Source organism: Raphanus sativus, chromosome 4, assembly GCF_000801105.2.
Source record: "Raphanus sativus cultivar WK10039 chromosome 4, ASM80110v3, whole genome shotgun sequence".
NCBI lineage: Eukaryota > Viridiplantae > Streptophyta > Magnoliopsida > Brassicales > Brassicaceae > Raphanus > Raphanus sativus.
The window spans coordinates 51138730-51158438 of NC_079514.1; the positions used below are offsets into that span (position 1 = coordinate 51138730).

Here is a 19709-nt window from a genome sequence, read left to right on the forward strand (position 1 = left end):
GTCAGATCTCCGGATTAACCGGTATAATCACAATCGGGTTGAATTTAAAAACACTGATTTAAATGCAAAAATATTTTAAATACACACTCTTTAAAAATTACCAAAATATTTGTTAAATTATTAATGAAATTTTCATCGTAAAATATACCGCGCTTCAAAAACGCGGGTCAAAATCTAGTTGGTTGTAAAACTAACACTACAAACATTCTCATCATTATGATACATACTATTTTAATGTTAAAAAAAAACAATCTCTATAAATTTACTAAATTGATTTAACTTATCATTGATGTTGTGTATTATGCAATTGGTACTTCCTCTATTTCAATATACTTGATGTTTAAAAAAGGTTTTGTTGTTTCATAATATTACATGATCTTTCACACAGATTTAAGTAATTTTTACTTTACTAAAAATTGTGTAGTTACTAATTGAGTTTTTTTATATAACATAGTTTTTCTTTTTTTTGTATATAATTAAATAAAGTAATTTTAAAATATAATTCAGTAATACACTTTTTAAAAATAATTAGCAAGTTTTCAACTTGTTACCGTTAAACCTAACCATGAAAATGAAAAAGTCAGTGGAGTTAGACATGAACGTGAAAATAAAATAAAAATTTTAATCTAAAAAAGTAAAACGAAGAGAAAAAAATACAGAGGAAAAGGAAAGGCTTTTCGTGCATTCCTTTCTTGCAATGTATCCAAAGCACCACCATTAACCCCCTTCAAGCACAAACCTTTACATCTCTTCGCCTTAAGTAAAGTATAAAACTTTTACTTTCGTCTTCTTCTTCTTCTTCTTCTGCATTTCAGCAATGCGGGAAGAAGTAAAAACATCAGCTCATCCTCCACAACTCTCCGCCATGTTCCAAAAACTAACCATGACCGTAAAAACCAAAACTTTCGACTTCTTCACCGAAGAAGACGAAGACTCCATCACCAAGACCAAGACTTTGGTTAAACCGACGGATACCCAGATGGGATCGACTCTGATCTCGTCCCTATTCGCCACTGTATCCTCCTTCGAAGCTTCGTATCTCCAATTACAATCCGCGCACTCTCCCTTCGTCGAGGAAACCGTCACGTCGAGGCTGCCGACAGAGCTCTCGTCTCGAACCTCGAGAAACTCTCCGATCTCAAGCGGCGGTTCTGGAGAAGAAGAAACCATCGCCAAAGTTTTGATCTTGGGTCTTGCTTGGAGTCTAGAGTTCAGGAGAATCAGAGCAAGCTCAGAGCTTTGGGAACGGTTTCGAACCGGTTACAAGGCGAGATGGACGGTAAGGATTCGTTGGTTTCGTGTCTGAGGATGAAACTAAGCGAGGTTTTAAAGTCTAACTCGAAGCTGTGGTGAGTTCTTGGAGGTCTCTGAGCACGTTTTATGAGTGTTTTGTCGCGATGGCTAGCTCGGTATGGACGCTTCGGATTCTAGCCTTGTGTTTTGATCTTGCGGTTGAGATTTTCCGAGTTGAGAGTGGGGTTGATTTTTCGATTGTTTTCATGGAGGATGTCTTGAGAAGGAAGCAAGGTAAGAAGTTGTTGGTGAATCCTACTCTAGGCAAAATGGGATTCACTGTGGTTCCTGGGTTTAAAGTCCGGTGCACGGTGATCCAGTCTCAAGTTTATCTTAACAGCTTCAAATGTAAATGAAAGAGACCAAAACCATTGCTCAAGTTTCATTAAATGAAGCTGGTTCAAGGGTCTTGGCAGCTTCAAGAATACAAGGGGTTGATTTTTTTTTATTTTTACTTTCTTACTTTTGTGACTAACTGTATTCTTTAGGTATTGGTTTTAGTTCTGTTAAAAAATGAAAATTCTTTCTCTTCGTCTTAGTAAATTGTGACAGATTGATTACCAAAATGTATAAGTTTTTCTAAACATTTATGATTTATCTGTGTGTCTTGGTATTTTCTGCTGTTTATATATATATACAAGTAGCACTGCGTGTCGTTTTCCACTTATGACCTGTCAATTCCTCTTGACCAACATATAAATTCATGGGCTTAGTAAAAAGGCCTCTAATCATGCAACTACTAGTCCGCTTAAATAACTTGTGGGCTTTTATAGGCCCGTTTTATACCAGATGAATAGAAAGTAGTGCACGTGCGTAAAGGTTCCACGTTAACGTGACATTAGTATAAAACATTCCTTCGGCGTACCTTCAAAAAAGATTTGGTTGCCATGGCGGACTTGACCAAGCTGTACAATTCGGTACGACGTCACTTTACGTATTATAAACCAAAGGACAATCTTAACGACTAACCAGGATTATTGTATTTGTATACGATCGTCGATTCACGTATCAAAAAACATATATCTAACAATAGATATATTTGAAAATTGCATGTTTTTTCCTTCGTTGACTTTATTGAAGAAGTAAGTGAGACCAAATTGTCGAAATTAAATAACTTATTGTTGTAAATAACGTATTTAACTCACCGCTGATTAAGGAACCGACTAATCTTTGATTTATGCGAGGGCAATTAAGCTTTAACGACGTGTTTATTAATCGGCCGGTTTGTCTCATATACCTTTTAATTGACATTAGAGGCTCCGAAAAGAGTTCATGCACGTCGCGTACTCATCCGTACTAATATAGTAATATAGACAAAAATATTAGCAGCTATACCTATATGCTTTAATACTAATTTACATTATCATTAATCGAATTTTTCACTTTTGTCACCCACTTATTCATCTTTTTGCGTCTCAACAGTCAGCAGTAGCACCCAACTTATATATGAATTTTAAAATAGTAATGACAATAATATTATTATTATATTATTTTAGCAAAAAAAATATTATTATTTTAATATCAGAATGGACCGTTTTTAAGATATTTGTTTTCTTGTTAAAAATAGATTACCCTTTTATTTGTTTACCGCAATCAAATGAAGCCACTAGTTCTAAACTCCTGATCAATATAAACAAAAATCAACTCCGTTGCATGTATTCTTGTGTGTTCAATGATTTTCACCTCATTACCATGTGTATTGCCCACTATTATATATTTCAGGATTATTCAAGTTACAATTATATTGCAAGAATGCTGAATACCATAGGTAAGATTGTAAGATAATTATTATTGTTTCAACGCACACTATTATCTTAAGCAAGAAAAAACGCACACTATTATCATTGAAACATAACTTCGCATAATGTCTCTGTTTATCAAATACAGTACGAGTTAGATTTCAAAAAAAAATATATCGAGGGAAAGTTCATAGGTATATATATATATATTCATGTTAAATAAGCAGGCAGGCTATATTGATCCTGTCAATGTATCACGATCACCAACGATGTGTTTTGAAGGGTCACATTATTAAAAAGACGTAATATACCGAAATTAAGTAGGTAATGAAATGGTTTTTATATAAGAAGAGTAGGTACTTAGAGCATCTCCAACTCCACTTCATAATTTACTCCAAAATTGAGAATGGAGTTGAAAATGGAGTGGAAAATGGAGTGATGACCAAAAAATAAAAGCATTACTCTATAAATGGAGTAATGTTTTTATTTTTTGGTCATCACTCCATTTCCCACTCCATTTCCAATTCCATTCTCAATTTTGGAATAAAATATGGAGTGGGGTTGGAGATGCTCTTAGGTAATGAAATTGTTTCACACTGAGATATCATACATTATATCCTTATATCAATCATCTACGTAAATTTTATAAATAAACTCAGACGTAACCGAATTGGGTGGCCAATGATTAAATTTTTAAGTCACGATGTAGTTTATTTTAGTTTTGTTTTTGAGCTGACTTCCTTTTATTTGTCAACTCCTAATATTTTTATCGCCATTTCAAATTGGTAACATATCATTCTCAGCCGGAGAAAGAAAACACCAAATTGAATTATCTTTATATTTTGTGTGTCAACAAGTTGAATAGTATATTTTCAACATCAATTAAATGTTAACGTAAGATAATAAACTTTCTATAAGAAAACGCTAAATAGTTAACGTTATGTGACATTCTAGGGGATGTCTCTGTCTTTATTTCGTTGATTTTCAATTTGATTTTTTTTCCTTATTTAGAAAAATATATAAGACAAAAAATAACTGTTCTTACCTGAAAGGTTGAAACTTAATGCGTTGTTCGAAAGTCATCCCATTTGCATTGTTGGGTAGTTCGAGGAAGCTCACCATTGACAATATTGTATACTGCTTTGTCGTATAAACTATGCAAGAATCAAATAATGCCAATTCAATTCAAGGTAAAATACAATAACGGAAAGATGTTTTATTTGTTGATATATTGTTAATTCTAGCGTTGAAAGGCATTATTGTTTTATAATCCTTGTGAGGATGATTATTGTTTTGCTGTGTGAAAAGTTTTTTCTCCAAAAAGTATATTAAAAATTATTGATTTAATAGTTAACGTTTTATTTTTAGAGTATTTATCAGTCAAATCACTTAACAAGTAGTTTTTGGGTAAGTAGCGTGTCAAGCGCTACTAGTTACATAAGAAGAGTAACCCCCTGATTGGAAAGATTTAGTATCGATAGGAAGATGCACGAGCCTTGGGACGAAGTTTTCAAACCCACATTAGTTGGAAAAAATACAATTTATTCATTTAAATTTGTTCGTGAAAAATAATATAATCCTTGGTTGGAGTTTGAAGTTTGGACATGAGCGAGTCAAATGGGACGTATATATTGGAAGCTGTGAGAGACACGTTCTTGTTTGTGTTGATGTTGAACTTCGTATTGGACTTGTACGGAGTCGTGCAGCGATGAATATGGAATATACAACTAGTATTATAAAACATCCTTTAAAAATAAAAATAAAAATAAAAATAGGAAACACTATTCTCACACGTAAACCATATTATTCTATGGCGAAACTACACATCAGTGCAAGTTTCGTTGAACAAAACAACACCATACCTAAAATTAAATATACGATGAACAAAAACCACACACACACATATAGACGCAAAGTAGAAAAAAATATGCATATATAAGTATGTGTACTGTATTAGTATCAAGTTCATCAAGTTCAAGTTCGGTTAGTGCCGATTTGAATCACCAATCACTTTCTGTTCGAGTCTCTTAGACAAATTCATCCCGTATTAGTTGAAGTTCAAACTAATTAACATCAACAATATGCAGGGGCCTTATGTAGTTACATACCTAAATCATACAAATAAAAAATTTACCCCTAAAACTATTAGATTGCACTTAAGTTCTTATATAAAGTTTATCGCGTAAACCTAATGTTTCATGAACTTTAGCCCCTAGCGAACGCTAAGCAACATCACATTATATGGTTATAAAAAGAATATGAGTTTTGGCATCATCACATCATTATACAGACAAATCTAGTTGATCAAACACTTGATTATATATATGTAATATTTTTTAGCCTGGGTGGGTGCTTTAAAAATATATAATTGAATACTCCCAAAACTTGTCTGATTAGATAAGCACAAGTTAGTTTTAATTAACGTTTGAAACTCAGATCTGTCTTCAGTTCTTATTTTAGCTTGTGCGTTTCTTGTCTGCATATGAATGAATCTATAATAAAGACACACCCGTACAGGCGTACACAACATTTTTAATAAGCCTTGTTGCCAACATAACGTGCAGGTTGCAGCTAAACTGATCTATGACAAAATACACTAAAATATATCCAAAAAAACAAAACTGTAGAAGATGCGTTTTCATCTCTTGTGGGAGTGTTATTACCTAATCGATACAAAAGATGTTTGCCAAGTGTATATCACACGTGTGTTGGCATCATAATTGTCATCAAACAAAACATATGTTCCATCCGTTGAACTTCTCTCATGACTCACCCCCTTCACTGCATTTAGACCTGAATCAGGTTATAAAAGTTTAGTTCGCAAGTCAAAACATTGTGAAATGAATTGAATTAAAGGTTAATGGTGTTTAATGCTTGATTAGAATCGTTTAATTAAAAGTATGGAGCTAATGGAGAAATATTTTAGGTGTGAAAAGCTAAAACGTGACGTTATTCCTGAAATCTAATCTAAGGGTTGATATTCATTTCTCATCATCCAACCGTCCATAGGGTATGAGTCGTATGACTAAGTCTTCTTCGACTCTCATCTTTCTTGGCTCCTTCTCTATTTAAACTTCTCTGCCTCTCACTCTGCTCTTCCCCCTTTAGCGTTTACACAGCCACAGAATCCACAAAACCAAATCTTCTCTCACCGTTCTCACATCTCCGCCGTTGATTATCTAAACCAATCAATCTAACGATCAAAAACATAGCTTTGAAACTCCAAAAGTTTGATCATTTGCTCTGAAACAGAGTATCCTCTGTTCTCTGCTCTGTTTTTTTCATCGATGAGGAAATTAAGAGGGATCAAAATCAGAAGACCCTTTCAACGAGTCACAAGATGGATCCTTCGCAAAACCCGACTCCGCCGTTCGAGATACATCCGGTTAAGCCCGAACCGGCCGGTTTGCAAACCTAAACCCATCGAGAAACTCATAAGCTGGGGTCGTAGTCTCACATCGCACAGCGCCAGGTTTCTCGGGTGTAAAAGATCAAAGTCCGGTTACATACCAATCGGTGAGGAACCGGTTCAAACTAAACCCGACCCAGTTCCGAAAGGTCACTCGGCCGTCTACGTCGGTAAAAAAGACGGCGACTTTCACAGGGTTATGGTGCCTATCGTCTACTTCAACCATCCTCTGTTCGGTGAGCTTCTGAGAGAAGCAGAGGAAGAGTTTGGGTTTTGTCAAGAAGGTGGGATCACTATCCCTTGTCCTTATTCGGATTTCAAACGGGTCCAGACCCGAATAGAATCCGGGTCGGGTTTTGGCAAGTTTCCATGGAGCCGGCGCCGGCAATAACGACGACGGTAGACGATGATAATGATGAAAAAGTTTGAATTTTTTTTTTTACTATTTTCGTTGCTTTTTAGCTTTTTACCCTCTTTTGTTAGATATGCATGTATATATGTGATAATGTGAAAGTGACATTTTTAGCATAAACTAAAGACGAATAGTCACGATACTGTAAATAATTGAGAGATTTTTCCAGTAACAACTGCATGAGTGCTTTTGGTGGGACTATGTGATTATGAATTTATGATTAGGATAGTGATTATAAAAGTGAATTATAAAAAGGGTAAAACCGAAGAAAAAGTTCAACACGATTCTGTTGATTAATCTTTTGGACCTACACAAGATTTTGCTATCAGTCACAATAATTTATCATTGTTAAAACCCACTAATTCTATATGTAGTTGAAAACATAAAAATCTATATAAACGTATATTTTCTTGAAGATCATAAGTTTTCCAAAAGACAAAGTGCATAGACTACTAATTAACAAGTCGACATGCAAAGTTGATTTTATTGACATCCAAATTTAATTTACGTACCTACGAAAACACTATAATGAGAAATTTGGTTGTATATATCTAATATGTTGATGTAAAGATATCCGCCCTGAAGTAGTCGCTGACGTAGTTGCTGAAGCAGACGTCGTGGTAAACGGTGAAGACGTCGTGGTAAATGGTGAAGACCATGTGGAGTCGAGATGCTGAGCTGGAGTCGTGTAGACTTGGAGAGCAAGGGAGTATCTTGGAGAAAAGGCAAAGAAAAATAAACTTGAGGAGCAAGTTTATGACTTAAAAGAAGAGGAATAAATGCATTCTAAGAAAAGGAAAGTTGCACTTATTGATATGGAAGATGTCCATATTGTGGTTCCTTGGAGACTAGGGTTTCGGGAACGTGGAGTTAGTATAAGATAGCTATGTGGTCGTCTATAGAGAGACAGAGACACATAGGCTGATCTTATAGAGAGAGAGAAGCGCTTGGAAGTGTTCTGGGTCGTGCTGAAGCAGGAGCTGAAATACTTGACGGTGGAGAGACATAAGCGGGTAGCTTAGGAATTGTTCAGTAGCAGCTGTTAGGGTGTTAACAGGCTAGCGAGGCTGATTAAGCAGAACTTGTAATTGAGTTGTACAAGACGATTTCTAATAAAGCTATTGAGTGTGCTTGTGTAATTGTCTCTCTTGGTTTACCTTCTGCATTACTTAATTGTGGTGTTATCTTTGCACTTACATAATATCTCCAATCTATTAAATGGGGCTTTGTGATTGTTATTCAATGACAATTTCTTGCTAGTGTTGAATTGTGGTGAATATAGGCTGGGAAAAGTTATGGGAGAAGCTACTGCTAAAATGACATTTTTGGCATTGAAGTGATCGTCGCCATTAGAGTCTCTTTCGGTATCTATGCGTAGCAATGATTTTTTTTTCTTTTGGTGGAGAATCTACCAAAAACCAAGGAGTTTATTGAATTTTTTTTGTTTGAAAAGAGAAACAAAAATTGAAAAAATCTTAGAAAAAACACATTCACATGTTATATTTATTTAAACAACAAACTAGTTAGTTTTGACAGGTTGAATAAAAGTTACTTGACTTTGGAGGAGATTTTATTCAAATCAGATTGAATAAAATTACTTAAAAAGAATTACTAGTTAAGTTGGCTCAAGCAGAATAGCATCCTTGGTTTCCTTTCCTTTAAGTACGGTTTTGATTTTATTTTTAGTCCAGTTTATGTAAGCAATAATAAGATTTGGGTTTAGTGTTTTACTATTCAGCATGGATATAAACGAGGATTTTTCACTGTTATTTGTATAGAAGTTTGTACTTCTTCAGATTATAGATTGGATAAACAAATAGAACAATTAAGTATGCTTGCTAAACAACACTTTTACGTTTATAGATATAATCCAGCTTAGCTGACAAAAACAGATGTAATTCAATTTCAAACAAATCAGTATTCTTTGACCTTTATAAAAATTGTTTGATATACTTAAATTATGTTCAGTTATTTATTTTTATAATGTAAAGCAAACTACATACTACAAATGTCAGATAGTATTCAAATTCGTGGGGGACATTTCATATTTTCTTTGGGGTTAGATTGGTAGTTGAATTGCCAAGTTGATTTATAGATCGGTCCAATTTCTATCGGGTTGAAAGTAATGTGGATAAGTAGTGGCTGTAACAATCAATGATTTTTCTTCTAAATGCATATACCAGGTTAGATGTACGACCTGTTAACCTATCCTTTTTCTGACTTCATAATCAAACCAAACAAAACCCGATAAACTATCTTCAGTCATTTAAGTATTAGACCACGTAACTTGCGTTTATGTAACTTTTTTGGTTAATACATAATTTTCCGTTAATTTTGCTGATTATAAAAACATATTTAATTGAATATTTGCTAAACATGATATTCAATAGTTTATACAAAATGGTCCAATCAACAACGAGCAGATGAAGAATAACATGTTTAACAAGTATAAGATGTAGAGTAGTGAGCAAAGCTTGCACTGTTGCACACAAGTAAAATTTGAACACTGTGAAAACATGGGCTTTAACCCATTCACATCTCAACAGCCCAATAGGCTTATTTTCCTTTTTAACCAAGTTATGTTGCCTCTATATCTCTGGAGCTGTCTCAACCTAGAATCTTGTGACTTGGTGATGATTCCTTGTTTCACAAGTTTTCAGTTTAGCTGCTTGATGAGTGTAGTGACTGTAATGTTGCTTGCTTTGTAGATGCTTCATGGTTATCCGAAGATAGCTCAAATCGCAAAGTCCAATGTGCCACAATGTTTTAAAACACCATAGAGTATGTGGAGAAAAAACTAACCCCCGGGCTTAGCCAAGAGAAAAGCAAGAATTTTACCCAAGAAAGAAAAGAGAGAAGCAAGAAAAAGTTGAAACCGAGTTTGCAACGTATTTTTTCCGTTTTTAAATAAGTGTCATTTTGATATTTTTCGCTCAGATTAAAAAAAGTGGCGGTAATTAAATTTTTTTGACCAATAGTATTTAAAATAAATAAAAATATAATTTACATTAAAATTGTAAAGCGATATTTTTGTGTAAAAAAAAGAGTTAAAAATGACACTTTTTATAAAACATATGTAATATATCTTAAAGAATGCAACGATTCCCAAGAATTTCACTCTACGGTTAGATGGATGACAATTCGCTCTTTTGTAGAGGCGGAGATGGGCCAAGTGCCAACTTATAAAGACCTTACATAAACTACTATTCGATTGCACATTGGACCTTTAGTTTTTGATATAATGAGTTACACAAAAAAGAACATAACTACTATACGATTGAGAAATTCATTTGGTCCTGGTCAAGATTTAAATAAAGTTGTTTCTATTCTACTTACAAAGATAAAAAAATTCTCCACTATAACATGATGAGAATATGTATGTGATGGAATCGATTTTGCGAACATATACTAATCTAAAGGCCATGATTAAAATGGGACCCTCTTTGCATAAAAGAAGTACTAAAGAAAAGAGCACCCAAAAACACAAACCTTCTTTAATCATGTCTAAATCATTTCACGCAGTACTCTATTGTTTATTCAAATAATAAACCAATTCTTTCATCCAATTTGTCGAGTTTTTGGTATTGATTCGTTACAACTTACAAGCGAATGTTTATATGCCAATTGACATGTCATAATTAAGATTATCGAGTTCTAAGCTTATCTTGGTTTGCATTATTACTTCTAGACATATCCACATATCTCTGGAGACCCAAACTACTATATAAAAATTAATGTTCAAAAATGTAATTAACTAGACATTTTAGATGAAATTATTGATTAGGCATGCAGATACATAGACGACGACTAGTTAGGTGCTGTCTAGATCAATATTTTTTTTAAAATACTGTAGAAAATTATTTCGTTTCTATACATCCGTGGTCTATACTAAGTTTTAGAAACGGATAAAAATCAATTAAAATAAAACACTAGGAATATACAATAAAAGCAAGAACCATTTGAAAACAATCACAAAGAACACCAAAAAGAATAAAAAGTATGAGAATGCTCTTTCTCTTCTCTCTCTTGTTCTTCCTCTTCCTCCACTCATCATCCTCCTTAAGATCATCATCAGAATCTCACATCTTCATCTACGGTGGATGTTCTCCGGAAAAATACACACCAAACACTCCTTTCGAATCAAACCGCGACACTTTCCTCTCTTCCGTCGTCACTTCCTCCTCCGAAGAATCCTTCAACAGCTTCGCCGTCGGCAACGAATCTTCCTCCTCCTCCTCGGCTGCTGTCTTCGGTCTTTATCAATGCCGTGAAGATCTCCGACCATCTGACTGCTCAAAATGTATCCAAAACTCTGTCGACCAGATCACTCTCCTTTGCCCTTACTCTTACGGTGCTTCTCTCCAGCTCGGAGGCTGCTTCTTACGTTACGAGACAAACGACTTTCTTGGGAGACAAGACACGAGTCTTAGGTACAAGAAGTGTAGTTCCAAGAGCGTTGAGAATGACTATGACTTTTTTAAAAGGAGAGACGATGTGTTGTCGGATCTTGAGTCCACTCAGCTCCGTTACAAAATTAGCCGGTCTGGTTTGGTCGAAGGTTATGCTCAATGTGTTGGTGACTTGAGTCCTAGTGACTGTACGGCTTGTCTTGCGGAATCTGTTGGGAAGTTAAAGAATCTTTGTGGCTCGGCGGTTGCAGCTGAGGTTTACTTGGCTCAGTGCTATGCTCATTATTGGGGTTCTGGTTACTATGACTTCTCTTCAGGTTGGTCCAAAAATTCAAATTCTTCATTTCATATATTGAGTATTGCCGTAATAACATAACATAGCCATGCACACTAGTTTAACATGGATTATAACACAGCTTTTTCGTATATACAACTCATACATGCATGCACAGTAACTAAATTTGAATTATAACATTAGTTACGTCAAGTTTAAATAATAGAATACTTTTTTTTGTAAAAAAATAATTAATTCCGTAACTTTTTAAAAAAAGCATTAGTTACGTAACTTTTTTAAAAGCATTAATTACGTAATTTAAAACTTTTATATTGAGTTCATTAGTTTTTTGGTCTAATTGAGTTCATTAGTTATTTTTTGTTTTTTTTTGGAGCTATATTCATCTATTATACTTACTGCCATGATCATGTTCATGGACTATACTTAATGACATGATCATTATAATTGGTATTCCCTCCATGTTTAATATTGACGTTTTAAAAAAGATGGTTCCAGATTTGATGACGTTTTCAAATTGTAAGGTCAAATTTATTAATAAATGATGTTATATAACTAGTGATAATTATGAATATGTACTATAGTTGATACATAATGTCTTATTTAGAAAATGTAAAAAGTTAAATTTTTTTTTTCTTATTTTATGTGCTTACTTCTAAAATGTCATCTATTCAGTAATAAATTTTAATTTAAATGTGTGAGAGTTTGACCTAGTTTGAAAATCCGCCGCTCGCAAATGAGAAAATCACGAGTGTAGTTGCTTCGTTGCACGAGAAAGCTGAAGAAATTATATATTTTTTTCCGTTCTTTGTCCTGCAAAGACACCATTAATCTTTTGAATTATGCGTTGGAAAATTCGAGCATCGTGATTATAATATGATTGGTTAGAAAAGAATGTTATTTGCAAAATATTATATAACTATGACAATATAATATTCTTTGCTTTATAGGCTTAGCCACCTATGTCCCAGTCCAACTTTATTGTATTCTTTATGGCTTGATCGATATCACACAGTAGAAAAGTCATTTACATCTTCGAAATTCTAATTCTTATTTTGATACTATGGGTCTTGTCTTATGCACTTTATCTTCCGTGATTAAGATCCAACGAACGGAGATAACGTGGGGAAATCAATCGCGATCATCGTCGGAGTTATTGCTGGATTCGCAATTCTTGTTATCCTCCTCTCCCTCTGCAGAAACAACATGCGTAAGTAAATGCTTACTTGTCGTCACATGTTAAAATTATATCACCATTTTATTAAGATTTAAATTTAATCGAGTGTTTAAGAATTGTCATAATCCTATGTTTTATGATGCTGATCTCCAGATTGATATAAAGAAGACACGATTCGAGATAAAAGATTCTAGTGGGACTTCTTTTTTTTTTTTTTTTATAAAAAAAATCTCTTATTCTGTAGGAACATATCCGTTACCTTGTTGATTATTTTTGGTTCATCAAAAGGAAGAAAAAAAAATTCGAAGTGGCCAACATAGTCTCTCATCTAGCTATGATGTATAATTAACAATTTGATTAGTGGCCCGTATTGTCTGCCTCGAAAGATGATAACATTATTCCATAAAATGGTAATAGGCGTACATACCCACTTTCCTTTAGCAGGCGCAATTATTCGATACTCATCATACTTAGACCATAAAATATAATATAGAGACTAACGTGATCGTCTTGAGAGTATCTTTATACTACTTTAAAGGTTCTGCTGGGGAAAAAGAGTTGCAAGGCCTATCCAACCTGGGGTTCGGTTCGTGTACGGTTGGGGTCTGGTGACCAGACTCTGGCCTATCGGTTCTTACGGCAGCACCAATTTTTTTTTTGCTCAACCATCAACTTTAGTCTCAAGACTCTCAACTAAGGTTTTGACCACAAAGACAGAGATCTGAACTTGTATCACTAATGGAACACTCAAAGGTTATCTGCGCTATATAATCTCTCATTATTGTACTCTTACACCACAATAAGAACAAATTCCTTATTTCACAACAAATTAAAAAGAATCATCTCTTTTTATACCACACAATTACAAAAGACATAAGCTCAACCGCTATGCGCACCACATTACATCTGACCTCATAATATATTTTTAATGTTACATCATAATAAATTTAATTTACGAAGTTTCATCACCTTGGAAACGAAACAAAACAAAAAACATAGTATTCAAAATCGTCTCGAGGACAAGGCATGCATATGCTTTATCGATCAGAAGCCAGAGGAATCGACCAGAGCTGAGTAAGACGCATTCTCGTCAGAAGCCGTGATGGTCTTAGTCACCGTTCTGCTTCTGGTCCTGAACACTACTCCATGCTCTAAACCAGCCAATTCACACAACTCCAGCTTCTGAGATTGGGTTAGTTCCATGCCAGCTTCCCAACAAGGCGTAGTTATTATATCTTTCACTCTCTCACTCTTGTCCTCTGTTACTAAGGTTTTGTTTCGAACAAGCGCAAGACAGGCTTCTTCAGCCGCCTTCTCTCTGATCTGGACCACGTGGAAAAACAAAGTACAAAAAAAGTCATGTAACTACGATAAAATTTCCTAAACAGAGTTTGAGATGTAGATAAGTGAGACATGGACCTTTGGGTATCGGTGAGCAAGGAATGATAGAAGCTGAGAGAAGGCTTGTTTGCTGATGGGCTCCGAGACTGAAGCAATATACCCAAGTATCACAACTCCTGCCTCCAACTTTGCGAATATCTTTGACGCTCTGAGTTCGATGGCTAACGAATCCACGACTCCCTTGTAGAAACTCAACGTATAAGCCTGCAATAAAATGACAGATAAGCTTTTTTGTTCAACGTGTTTAAGGATCAATATAGTCACAAAGACGTGAAACTCTAAAAAACAACCTCTTGATTCTGAAACATCTTTTCATCCAAGAGCTCCTCAATCGTCTGTGTAAAAAGAAGAAGTTTTAAAGACAGAACCACATAGAAGCTAGAGGTTAATAATATATAAGGTAGTGTGGGTACCTTCAGACATGGCACGATCACTCGGTCACATTTCTTGTACTCTTGAAGTATCCAGAGGATGTCGTCGCACATACCAGACTCTTTTGCTCGTTGTTCATTTCCTTCACCTTCCCCCAGGTACTGCAGCAGTGCAGAGAATGAAGCCTCTTTAAGTGATTTTTGCAATCCTCCAGTCGAAATTATTAGTCCAGACATCACCCCTTTGCTGTAACAAGGTAAGCCTAATAGCTGAACGAAACGTGGGAAGGAGAAAGTCGGCACCTACAAAAAGATATACAATAAGTCACTGTGTCAGATAAAACCCTTTGAAACCGAAGAAGTAACTAAAGGCTTCAGGTTCTGCTTACCGCCCATCGTAGGCCTTCTTGGTTGGGAATAACTTCTTCAAGTTTTTCTCTATAAGGTATGTAAGGTACGGTTACTGTTTCGTGATACAGAATCCTTTGAAGAGCTTTAGCAGCTGTTTCTCTCAACTTATCCATTTTCTCCACTCCTTGTTTCACAATACCCCCAATCAAACGGTTTGCGAGATTTGAATCATAAAGCGAAGATGAATCATTGGTATGATCTCCGACTTTCTTACAGAGAATGTATGTACATTTCTCAAGTCCATGGATTGCAGCTTCACGAACCCAAGAACCTACATCACCTCTGTTATCAACTGAATAATCATCAAGAGCTTTGAGTAAAGTATCCATCACTTCAGTCTTGATAAGAATCAAAAGTGATAGGTCATCGTTTTCAGGATCACTAGCTCTTCGCTGAGTAAGAGTCTCACACACGGATGTGAGTCCCTTTACAGCATTCATGCGTGCCTCAGCATCTCTATCTTCAGGATTCACCTGCGTGGAGACAAAAAAAAATCATACATCGAAGTCACAAATTCATACTGGTTTTTGAAGATTTGGGGACTGACTACTAAATTAACATGTCGTCTTCTTTACCTCTATCTTACAGGCACTGCAGAGCTTCAAAAGTACATCGTTCCATTTTGCAATCAATAGTTCATGTGGAAGAACACCTAGTGCAAGTGCAGAACCTCTTCGAACAGCTACGTTTGGGTCCGTTAGATGTTTTAGGTGTTTTGATATTAAATCAGCAGCTTTCTTATCATTGCCAATTAGATAGGATTGCACAAGCTGTTGAACAGCTCTGACAGCTGCATTCTGAATAAATGAGTGAAACTTGTCAACTAAAGAAATATGTTAACAGGATAAAAAAATAAATAACTTGATGATAATTAGAAAGATAGGTACCTGTATCTGAGAATTGGGATGCCCTAGATTCACAGTGAGGGTATCCAGCAGGATCCGTTCGGTTCTCTCAGAAAATGTCACATGCGATGACGAGATACACTCGATAAAACGTGAGACAGCCAGTCGCATTATTTCTCCACCTTTTCCACGGTAAAGGCGTGCTTTCTCAATGGCAGGGACAATGCCCGCAATACGCTTATGGGTGTCTGTAAAAATTAAGTGCATCAGGAACATTCAGGCTATAAGGGATTATGATACAACCCATCGAACTTGTATTACTAAAAAATGCTTTGAATTTGCATATGTAAAGATGCTACAAAATTCAAAGCTGAAAAAGAGATGGTACCAACCAGCAGAAAGGACATAGCCACATTGGTGCAGAGCTAACACAACCTCTCCAGCTGCCAATGTGGCACCATGGCGCATGCACAAATCAGTTGAAAGGGTACAAAGAATTAGTTTCTCCAGCACATAGTTGACGAAGTACTCAGGCTCATATTTAACAAGAGCAGCAAGAGCTTTTGCAGCAAGTTCTCTCAAGCTTTTGTCCTGAAATCATAAGATTGAATAATGATCATATTATGGAAGATACAACTGATGGAACAACGATTTGGGAAAATATCAAACAAAGCATACCCAGTGGCAGATCTTGTTGTATAGCAATTCATCCACAAAAGGATAGAGATACCCTTCATATTGAGCAATGGAAACAGCAACCTGAAGGTAAGAGTTCACCCGAGACGAAAGGGAAAAATAGTCAGCTATGTTCACTATGTCAATCCCATGAGGGTAATTTCCTTGCCTTCCAACATTCTCTTGGAAAGCAGCGGCAGCAGCCCTTCTGCAGTTCACCTGGTAAACCAAAACAATAAAATTTAGGCAATGACGGTATAGGAGATCTACAAAACACAATTCTTCAACCAATCAGGAAACGGTAAACAAATTATAGTCAAAAGAGTCATTAATACCTCTCTATCAAAGGAACCCACAATCAATAAATCTGGAGCAAGCTGATCCAGCACGTTTTTCATATCTTTGTGGTAATAGGCACGCCCAAATGCCCAGCAAACATAAGCCGCTGCATCACGCACATGTGATCCAACACTGTGCGGACCTCTACGGACATCATAATGGAGTGCCTGTAAATGATTTTTAGATGTAAATCCATGGAGGTTCTGCATATTGGCGTGAGTGTTGCCATTGCTTTGTATGCATTAATTATTAGACGTAAATCATGTGCATTGTATATAGTACGACCTTCACAATAATTGGGACGACTTGTGGGAAACTTCTAGGCAACAGTAACCCTCTACGAGCCAGTTCAGCCAAAGCCAAACAACCCCCATGCCATGAACCATCTCCCTGAAGATCATGAAAATCACAATAATAGTCAGCTAGATAATGGCTGTTGCAATTGGATTCTACCACATGCAAGCCATGCTGCCAGATATCCATTATGATTACCTCTCCTGGTGAAAATAGTTCCAATACAGATGACAGAACCTCTTCGGAAAGAACAGATGTTAGCCGTGAAGATACACGACCTATACCCTTTGCAGCAGACCAACGAACCACGGTATCCTACACGGTTTAGGAGACAATAGTTTTAGTAAGGGAAACGCTTGCAAATACTTGCAGAAGATATAAAGTCAGGAACACCACAGGTTTATGTGGCGTACAGATATTTATAGCAGTCAAATTATCATGTGGTCATCTAGTTGTATAAGTTGAGATACTGCCTCTAGTTATCAGCAATCAGCATAACAGTAATATTTAACCCACAAACACATACCGTGTCTCTCAGACCAGAGAGTAGCATTTCAATTATCTCTTCTAAGATTTCAGGAACATCCATATCTTCATCCTCTTGGTCATCCGGACTTTCTGGTTGTGAGACGGCAGCACCAGCATGACCAGGGGCCAATCTCTGGGTCGGACCCGTAGATATATTTTCAGAAAGGGAGGCAGTTCGAGCCTGCATGGTAATTTAATAAACATGTTTCATATGACTAACTTAGAATAACATTATGTCAATTACGACATAAACCAGAAAATCTATTAAAACCCATGAAGAGGAAGTTGCTATTTGTCCTTCTATTATACATGCTAAAAGGTATGTACCACATAGCGCCAGGAAGGTAAGCGATGAGGAAGACAAACTAGCCCTATCCTCTGAGTTAGCTTGATCAAATACTTGCGAAGCAGAGGACTTCTAGTTGCTGTATTTGATTTGCTTAGCACGGTCACCTTATTCAAAACAGTAGGAAGCACATCCAGCAACACTTTCCGGCTAGCAGTCTGCCAATGGTAGTAGACATAAGATTCAGATGTAAATAAACGAAAATTTAAGTTATCATATTATCAAAAGAAAAAAAAACATTTCTATAATAAAAACCAGCAATAGCTCCTACAAGATAAAAAAATAACATATAAAAACATATAAAAAAACATACATTAGTGTCTAGTGTGTTCAGTATGGATTCATTACTGAAAGCAAAGTGAGCAACTCCAAGTTAAAAAAAGAAAAAAAAAAAGAAACCTTAAAAATGGCAGCCAGAGCCTCCATCACACCAAGCAAGCGAAAGTGGTTCACCACACTATCTTCTTTAGAAGATAAAACTTCATCAGTCCACTCAACAAAACTGAAACGGAAACGCCACACAATACAACAAAGAAATATCATTTCACCATTCACGCTGAGCAATTCTTATTGGTGAACTCAATCATTCATACCTTGCGAACGCCTTCCCCATATCCGGACGCGTCAAAAGCTTAGAGAGCAACAAACCCGATATCCTCCTCATCGGTCCAGAGCTGCAAAGATAATCCTTACAAAACCCCAAAATCTTCAACACCAAAGGAGCAATATCCCCCACACCAAAGCTCTCATCCCCCGCAATACTCGTATCAACAGAAGAGATATCAAACGGCACCAGCACGAGGATCGAAAGCCACAAGAGAGTCACACATTTCGCCTCCATCTCCCCAGTGCTCTCTTGCCTCAACGAAGAAACAGACGCCGTGGTGTGGCACTTCTCGAGAAGCAACACAGCGAGTTCAAGATCGGATACTTGATGCGGAAAGAACTTTATAACTGACTTGTAACCGCACACAGTGACTAGAGTGTAGATAATGATGCATATAGGCTTGATTATTTCGAGAATCTCGTCGGATCTCGTATCTAGCTCAGCCGCTTTCGTGTGGATGATTAGCATTAGTGGTGAGACTATGGTCTCTAAGTAAGGCTCCACTAGTTGACCTTGCTCCTGGTACTTATCCATCTACAATTCAGAAGAGGAATCAATTATGATTCGATTGATTGGATCAGTGTTGAGAAGCTTACGATTGATTGGATCTTCTGAACGGAGGAAGGAACGACGACGCGGCCGTTCGAGACGATACCGTCGAGAAGGGATTTGACGAGATTCCATTCTTGTAAGAAGTATCGTTGTAGTACTCTCTCCTTCGAATCATGCTCGTCGTCTTCTTCTTGTTCTTCCTCTTCTACTTTCACCGCATCTGCCTCGGTTTCGATTTTTGCCGGCGGGATTTGCTCTTCTGTGGCTGCCATTGCTCTCGCCGGAGGTGAATAGGTTCGCCGACGATATTCTCTCTCGGGGACTGGGAATTAGGCGGCCGTTAAGACTTGGGACTGATCCGTGCGAGTAAAGAGGACGAGTTCGTTAAGCCCACTTAAAGCCCATAATTTTATTTTGCGCCTTAACCATACATTTTGAACCGGGCTTTTTAATACAACTTTTCCAATCGAATTACAGAATCTTAACCAGGCTTGGTAGATATGGAGAAACAATGGGTTTAATGGTTGTATTGCTATCTTTAGATAAACAAAAGTTGGTGAAACTAAAGTATACTTTAAAAATGTCATCATTTGAATAACAAAGAAAGAG

The 19709-nt window shown here is 36.3% G+C and overlaps 3 protein-coding genes and 1 pseudogene across 4 annotated transcripts; 3 read left to right on the plus strand and 1 right to left on the minus strand.

Annotated features, from left to right (window-relative positions):
- Positions 1-674: 674 nt before the first annotated feature.
- On the plus strand, positions 675-1822 carry LOC108852685 (uncharacterized; annotated as a pseudogene).
- Positions 1823-6121: 4299 nt separating this feature from the next.
- Positions 6122-7054, plus strand: LOC108852205 (auxin-responsive protein SAUR36). The gene has a single exon (XM_018625711.2). The coding sequence runs from the start codon at positions 6320-6322 to the stop codon at positions 6830-6832; it is 513 nt and encodes a 170-aa protein (XP_018481213.1). The 5' UTR covers positions 6122-6319; the 3' UTR covers positions 6833-7054.
- A 3753-nt stretch (positions 7055-10807) lies between these two features.
- Positions 10808-13134, plus strand: LOC108852088 (plasmodesmata-located protein 8). Of its 2 annotated transcripts, XM_018625580.2 has the most exons (3): positions 10809-11579; positions 12657-12764; positions 12885-13134. In XM_018625580.2, the coding sequence occupies exons 1-3, from the start codon at positions 10853-10855 to the stop codon at positions 12887-12889; spliced, it is 840 nt and encodes a 279-aa protein (XP_018481082.1). In that variant the 5' UTR covers positions 10809-10852; the 3' UTR covers positions 12890-13134. The 2 variants fall into 2 exon arrangements, with proteins under 2 accessions (XP_056862877.1, XP_018481082.1); XM_057006897.1 differs by having other exon boundaries at positions 10808-11579; positions 12657-12946.
- A 397-nt stretch (positions 13135-13531) lies between these two features.
- On the minus strand, positions 13532-19447 carry LOC108854981 (tubulin-folding cofactor D). The gene is made up of 17 exons (XM_018628662.2): positions 19145-19447; positions 18535-19082; positions 18341-18443; positions 17923-18099; positions 17594-17776; positions 17266-17382; positions 17059-17163; positions 16770-16940; positions 16438-16653; positions 16152-16350; positions 15802-16007; positions 15490-15711; positions 14893-15387; positions 14546-14806; positions 14423-14467; positions 14151-14336; positions 13532-14054 (listed from the first exon to the last, which is right to left on the minus strand). The coding sequence occupies exons 1-17, from the start codon at positions 19370-19372 to the stop codon at positions 13776-13778; spliced, it is 3741 nt and encodes a 1246-aa protein (XP_018484164.2). The 5' UTR covers positions 19373-19447; the 3' UTR covers positions 13532-13775.
- Between the last annotated feature and the right edge of the window lie 262 nt (positions 19448-19709).

Excerpts from the sequence above, each read along its gene's own strand:
- LOC108852205 (XM_018625711.2), top strand. The coding sequence starts at position 6,320 with ATGAGGAAATTAAGAGGGATCAAAATCAGAAGACCCTTTCAACGAGTC.
- LOC108852088 (XM_057006897.1), top strand. The coding sequence starts at position 10,853 with ATGAGAATGCTCTTTCTCTTCTCTCTCTTGTTCTTCCTCTTCCTCCAC. Across the intron at positions 11,580-12,656 it reads TTACTATGACTTCTCTTCAG|ATCCAACGAACGGAGATAAC; the intron begins GTTGGTCCAAAA and ends TCCGTGATTAAG.
- LOC108854981 (XM_018628662.2), bottom strand. The coding sequence starts at position 19,372 with ATGGCAGCCACAGAAGAGCAAATCCCGCCGGCAAAAATCGAAACCGAG. Across the intron at positions 17,383-17,593 it reads TCTCTGGTCTGAGAGACACG|GATACCGTGGTTCGTTGGTC; the intron begins GTATGTGTTTGT and ends TAAACCGTGTAG. Across the intron at positions 14,055-14,150 it reads TTGCTCACCGATACCCAAAG|ATCAGAGAGAAGGCGGCTGA; the intron begins GTCCATGTCTCA and ends CACGTGGTCCAG.